General features: G+C 35.2%; 1 protein-coding gene across 1 annotated transcript; it reads left to right on the top strand.

The window, feature by feature from the left end:
- Positions 1-2,110: 2,110 nt before the first annotated feature.
- Positions 2,111-7,080, top strand: LOC140974497 (protein PTST, chloroplastic). Its single transcript, XM_073437982.1, has 9 exons — positions 2,111-2,198; positions 2,370-2,429; positions 2,869-3,121; positions 3,248-3,337; positions 4,103-4,171; positions 4,263-4,368; positions 4,894-4,982; positions 6,623-6,735; positions 6,812-7,080. Exons 2-9 carry the CDS (start codon positions 2,383-2,385, stop codon positions 6,912-6,914), a joined length of 870 nt encoding a protein of 289 aa, XP_073294083.1. The 5' UTR covers positions 2,111-2,198; positions 2,370-2,382; the 3' UTR covers positions 6,915-7,080.
- Positions 7,081-7,383: the final 303 nt, after the last annotated feature.

Below are 7,383 nucleotides of genomic sequence, written 5' to 3'. Positions count from 1 at the left end.
TACTTCCAATAATTGTTGGAAGATCATTTTCTTTACAACACAAAGGCGTACGTTTATTAATACCCCTTAATCGTTTGTAATTCTTTTGTAATGCTGCCAAATGGCACCATTCCGCCAATTTTCCTTTAAGGAAAGAAGCTCTTCGTGCCAATGTATCTGGATTTCCAGGTACATATTCCCTTATGAGCATTTCTCTCCAGGGACTGGGCATTTTTGCGAAGAAAAGCTGCATAGCTGTATCTTCTTCGACTCCTGAATTCCATCTATATTTGGTGAATAACATAATGTATTCATCCACTAAACAGATGTCATGTAATTCAAGACTATACAGAGCTTGAGTATATTTCTTCCTCTTCTCTGTGTCTTGACTATTAAAATAGTCTACCCCTATAAATTGTGCTTTAAATAGGGTAGCCATTCTTCCAGCTATCTCGCTTAGAGATTCTCCAGCTAGGACCGACTCTTTAGTTTCCACCGAAGTCATGTCCCAAGCAATTTTCACTGATCCCATAAGACTCATTTCTAGGAGTTTAATGAATCCTTCTCTGTTGAGATCAAGTGTTCCTGCTGCAATTCTCATAGCAGATGTCCAATCATCTATGAGTTCTTCTCTGTTTTTGAAATCTAATACATCAAGGTTAAGCATAACCCCGTAAGGATGTATAGGATCTAAAACAGTTTTCCCATAGGGGGTTTGGTGCAAGGGAATTTGATTTCTCCTTGTCCTTGTTCCCGCAGGGTGTGAACCTCCACCAGTATGGAAATCAGTCTGAGATTCTCTCATGTGTATATTTTGAGATCCCACACTTTCCCTTGGTAGTTCCTGTGAAGATGACCAGGTTATAGCAGGTGTTTCACCTCCTGCTGTGTTCATCTTTAGATCTACAACTTTGAGATTTGCGAAAGATTCCGCAAGTTCTTGTAGATCATCCAGACCAATCCTTTCTAAAGTTGTCATCAGATTAATTTCTTTTCTGAGACAGACTTAATTAGATTGATCATCTTCTCTTCTTCAGTCAAAGGTTTTGACACCACTCTGGCCTTTCCTTGTTGATGTAACAAAGGTTCAGTACCAAATGATGGTGGTAACCATCCTCCTGAAGATCTTTTACTAGAACTTGGTTGTTGTTCTAGTTTCTGAATTCTTGTTTGAATATCCTTTAATATTCCAAGAATTTCTTCCTGGTTTTCAAGGATTTTTTCAACTCGTTGTGGTACAAAATATAGCATATTACCATAGTTTTGTACTGTTTTCTGAATTTCTCTAAGATCTAAAGAGAGCTTAGAAGAATCTGGTATAATTTCCATAAACTTATTAGATTGAATCATAAGTTTACCTGAGGATGCTGATGCTTCCCTTTCTGTTTCTGATATCTAACAATAGTTAGATTCCCTTGTTTATATTCCAAAATATTGGAATAATTCTTGTTAATTATTTTTCTCGAACCTAAGTTCGGATTCATAATTTTCGAAATTCTCCTCCTCAAACATTTCGTTTCTTTGTAACAATAAATTTTGTGTTTGAAATAAATCAACCTAAAGCTCTGATACCATTTAGGAAAGCGCGGGAATCAATTAATATTTAAAATAGGAAAAAGGGTAATAGGGGTATATTTGTGACCTTTTTCTCTCAGGGAGTTGAAGCAAACTTTGGTTTGGATTGGGGACTGTCCATCACTTTACCCTTAGTTAAGACAATAAAAAAAATTAAATTGTATCTATGAATAGTTTATGTCTTCTGATCATTAAAAAGATTAATATTTATATTCGAGAGCAAAGTAAAACAACAAAATCTTATTTCATATTTAAAACTATGTATGTTTTAAACTCAAACACGTATCGAACATCAAACACGTCTGGAGTCAGGGACGTCGATCCGGTTCAACTTGAGGTCGAGTCTTTGATGACCTATTAACCGGACACATTTCCTCCACCATATTTTTAAGAGTTAGCGACATAATAAATTTTATTTCTTTTGTTTATTAACAACTATATATATTTATGTTTTAATTAAAAAAATTGTAAAGATATTAACTAAATATAAGTGTTCCCATAATTAATTTTTTAGTCAATCATGCAGATCCCTCCTGAGTGGCCCACCTCCCACACGTGGCGCTGCTTCTCCGCCTCACATTAAAAGATCAGTTACACAGTAGCAAACTTCACACTGGAGGCGCTGCGAATAGGCATTGCTCGCTGTAAGTTAGCTAATCCAATTCATATGATCCTTGATTCGATTAAGTATATTCTATTTGTATTATGATCGGACGATTATTTCAATATGTTAGGTGAAATGAGTGAATTGAACTACATTGATTGATGAAGTTGTTTTCCTCCTCTTGTTTAGTGATTTGATTCTTCGTTTCTAGGAAACTTTTGAATATGGGGTTTAGTATACTCGGCAGTTCCGTGCAACAATGTTTAACCAGGTGATTATTTAATTAATGCCGGATTTTTTTGTCTTTCGTTCCTGTTGGTGCTCTTATTAGATGGGGTTGGATACGTGCTCTATCTTCAGCTAACTCCTGCAGGCCTTGTATATTTAGTTTCAAGCATCCATCATTTGTTTCCGGCCTACTCGTGATTGAAATTTGTTATTCATCCACATAATTGTATAGTTCAATATTTCATTGAAGGATCAAATTTTAACATAATAAATTTTTTAAAACTTAGGGGTGAAATCATAATTTATTCTATATATTATATGTGAAATGTACATCTGTTAATGAAGGTTTATCAAAAATTTGGTGACCGCCACTGATGGATCCTCCCTCCCCCGAACTCATTTCATCATTTCGAGTTTTGGTTTATTGGTTATTGTCTGTATGTCTGTTGTGAATGTATTAGTGGTTTTGTCAAACTTATTAGGATAAATATGGAAAGAATTGGTAAATTTGAAGGCAATGCTATTGGCTGGAATGAGAATAGATCGAAAAATTTGAAGGATTTTTCTATTGGTAAAAATTATGTTCACCGTGGCCCTTGGAGAGTGTTTTGTAACCCTGTTAGTCTGGAGGAGGAATTCTCGGCACTACAGTCTAAGAAATTCTCCAAGGATGAGGAGCCTGAATCTGAGGATTTACGTGACGAAACCCTTTTAGAAGCACCAAGTAATGAAGAGGTGTGATTATTTCGTTTCACTTCATCTTTTACATAAAACATATGTCCTTCTTGTTTGTTTCTATCTGTAAGTTTAATTTGTGGGTGACACTGTCATCTTGTACCTAATGCTTATGTTCTTTAACAGTTAAAAGCATTACTTCTTGATTCTGAAAGATCAAATCTTTTGAAGAAGCTGGGTGAAGCAAATCAACAGAATCGGTTTCTGAAGCGCCAGGTTTGTGTTGCTAAATATTATCTTTTTCATGTATGCCGATGAAACTCTGGAAAGGACCGTAGTAACTACAAAGTTAGCATGGATATGAGTTGACTAGCATTAGTTGTTGGAATGATTCTTATGTTGAAAGGGTTCTGTGAGAGTATATAAATAATTGTTTTTCACTTACATAATTTAGCTTGCCATGTCTTCCTGCCATCTGTTCATATTGTGTCCACCGACTTACCAGTATCTTGTTTGGGTAACATAAAACAAGATTGTGCTAACGAGATAATTATAAATGTTATCTAATTGGCACGTAAAAACAACATGAACTGAGATTGTGCATTTAAATTTCTCAGAAATTTCCACGCTTCCTGTGTTATAACATAGAGATGAGGTATATGCCCGGGGGATGACAGATCTCTAATCCGAATTGGAGAAAATGTGCTGTTATATTCCTTTGACTGTAAAAAGCTCCAATTTATTGCTCTTGGCAAGGCAGGTTTTATTGCTGGAGATTGTGATTTATTTTCTATTGCATTTAGCCAAAAAGTTTAGAGTGATATAGCCACTGAAAACATCACTAGATGGAGTCAACTGTCCTGAACTCATCAAGACTCCTAGATGTACATTGGTTAGTTTTATTTTGACATGCCTTGACATACGCAAACCTGAAATTTGCATGTCAGAAATATATGTGCTATGACAAGCATGTACTGCAGCCTATGGTTTCATCTTCTTGTCTGATCAAAAGCAAGACGTTATTGACTTCTGTTAATGCAGATACAAGCCAGTGAAGATGCCCTATTTAATTTCATTTGTGAACTTTCTGTCGTGGAACTTGAGATTCAGGTATATATTCAATAACTGCTTAAATGTTCTAATATAGTCCTCAGAGACATTATCCCTTCGATATTTGAAACCAATGGTCTTTGACCTGCAGGCTTTGATTAGTTTAGCACAAGAAATTGCAAACTATACTATTCCAGATGGTTCAAGGAAGATTAATGGAAAGTACATTCAGTCTCATCTTCTTTCTCGGTTACAAGGTATAAGCCAGGAGTGGAATCTTCTAAGCTGATGCTCTTTAAGAGTCTTTTTAGATTGAAAAGCAATTTTTCCACCCAAAATAAATAAATATATGCTTAAATAATATTTTGCACCTTGAAATGTTTTTAATTTGTTTGGATTGGCTTTTGCAGATTTTTAAGCGATGAAAAAGTTGAAATTAGATATAATATAAGTAATAAATTAGAGCTTTGGTTCTTTACTTAAAGTACACTGTACACTCTTCATTCCCCACATTTTTGCTTAAAAGCACTAGGATATTTCAGGATGTCCAACTTGATCTCTCTTTCTGCTGAAGTTGAACAATAATGTGCCTTATTCTAGTTAATTATATCTCATCACCCATAAGCAAAGTGCTAACTATAACACAATGATGCCCTTGAGCGGCTAAAATTGAGTTACCATCGGCATTTTCTTGCCATTCATCATTACATTGACTATTGTAAGGCTTGTTTTGATGACTATGTGCTTTCCTCTATTTCCTAAAATGCGGTGTATGGAAAAAGCTGTCCAAGAAAAAATAGCCGAACAGATTAAGGATGTGGACGCTGCACAATTGCAAGAGGTTCCTTTGTTCTGGTCTGGCATGGCAGAGGTAAGTTAATGAAGACTGGACCTAGTTTAAACTTAAATGTGCTTATCTAAAAGGATTGGATTTTGTATTTGTTTTATATACATGGGTAGGCAAAGACTATCCAGAAAATATCAATGACATTTCTAAATTATTGAAAGCTTTTCAAAATGTTGTCGGATTATCTGAATTTCATGCAAAGGTTCTACATCTTTAGCATGATTTATCAAGGCTTTTGAACATGAGAGCAGAATCCTCAATAATTTCCAGGATAGAAACTCCGTTATCCCTGACACGACGCACAGAGTAAGGTCGGTATTTCTGGGAGCAATCAGACTATCTGATATGCACTTGTTACTGATTCGGTTAACACATTTCAATAATCAAGATTAATTAATCTTTGTTACTCATGATAAGCAAAAATTACAATATAATTCCTGCTACTAAACTCTTCCTTGCTGAAACTGCTACTCCAATGATCGTCCAGCTATGGTGACTTGAGGATAGGAAACAAACACGCTAGAGGGTGCTAGGTTATTACTCGTGAATCCCATGTGACCTTCAAGTCAGAGATGAGGAATAAAATTGTTTGGGATTTAAATTAGCATGCGAATTGTTGAGCATTATGTTAGATAAATTAAACCTGGCCTATTGTGGAAGTCTTGTTTGGATTTGAGGGTATTTGAATTGTGGATTTAAAATGATTATGGGATGACTTTGAAACTCACCACAATGACTCAAAAAATAACTAGTTTGGATTTTAAATTCATTGTCCAAAATTTGCCAAACAAACCAATGGATTTATTATTATAGATTGTCATCAGTTGCCTCAAATCCATCTATCCAAATGTAGCCTTAGATTCAGAAATGTTCCCATATTTACCTGCACTAATGTCCACCGAACTGCCCTAGAAGCAAAAATTGTATCATTGTTTTTCGAGCTTAGGAACAAGTTTGGGCGAGTTGGTGAAGCTTTGCATCCAATTCTCTTCTTAATAGTTGGAGTCTCGGACTTATTGCACTCCCTGAATATACTGAGATTTCGGTTATGAGAAGTTGATTGACTGGACAATATTATTATCGTTAACCCGAGTAGGTGTTTGTTGGCGAACGTGCCTCAGCAGATGTATAGTTATGAAATGATGTGGACATGTGAGGTATCAGACTCTCATTCCTTGGTATGTCAATCATTGTAAAAAAAGTCCACAAAATCAATCGAATTATTGTGCATGTCAGTCTCCATGAATTCAACACATTCAAGGTGGTGTAAAAAACTGTTTGATGCACACATTGGACAAAATGACCTTTAGGCTAGACGGTAGACAACAGTATCATACATTTTATAGTTTTTTTTCTTGAATTTTGAGTTCAGAACTCAAAAAAACTAAGGTAATGCTTGATTTCATCTCTTGCATTTTGAAGATTTTTCGTCTCACCCTAAAATTAATGTTGGATGGCATGAATTGGCCCCCGCTATCTTGTATGACAACCAGTGCGACATAGCGATTGAAATTGGCTTACAATTTAAAAATATTTGAGTTTTATTGTTATTCAAGTTGTATTGTCGATATAAGCTATAACTTTTGGCACATGCCTTGGATCCTACCGTTGATATGAATAACATGTTAAAAGAAAATATGATCGTTTCTTTGATTGGTTTTTAGAGTGTGCAAGTAATGGGTTCCTTTGATGGATGGAGTCAAGGAGAGCACCTATCACCGGACTACACTGATTCATATACAACATTCTCAACAACTTTGATGCTTAGACGTGGAAGGTACATTGGGACGACCCAAATCTTTAGTCACACTTCTCATTTTATGCCTTGTTGATATTTTGCTTGCGTTGTGAAGATATGAAATCAAGTTCTTGGTAGACGGGGAATGGCAACTATCACCTGAATTTCCCACCGTTGGCGAGGGGTTAATGCAGAACAATTTACTGACAGTAGAATAGTTTCGATTAGCTGGTTTCTTATCTCAAAATTTTTGAAGTTGTGTTGTCACTCTTTTTTTTTCTCCCTTGTCTTGATATCAAATAATGGCCAAATAAGACATGGTCCTTGTGTGGACCAAATTTGTAATTATTTGTGAATTAAATCTGATGCAACTTCTTTTGGAAATTATCTGTTTTATCAAATAATGGCCAAAAAAGTCTTGCAGTGGTTGCGAGTAGAAAAGTGAATAATTAAGTGAAACAATTGGGTATTTGAGAAGTTGCATGGAAATTTCTCGCAAACTTGATTAGGTCACCCTTAGATTGTATTGCTTTTTTTTTTAATACTCAGTGATGCTAATATTTTATTGGTTAATTGTCGTTAAATTGTTGAATATAAAGTTCATATGAGATTGACCGGAAATTCTTATGAGTGATTAGTAATTTTCAAAATACATATAAAGCGAAATGAATTTTGGTTAGAGTATAT

Source organism: Primulina huaijiensis, chromosome 1 (assembly GCF_012295235.1).
Source record: "Primulina huaijiensis isolate GDHJ02 chromosome 1, ASM1229523v2, whole genome shotgun sequence".
Classification (NCBI taxonomy): Eukaryota; Viridiplantae; Streptophyta; class Magnoliopsida; order Lamiales; family Gesneriaceae; genus Primulina; species Primulina huaijiensis.
This window is presented reverse-complemented; position numbering and strand designations above follow the sequence as displayed.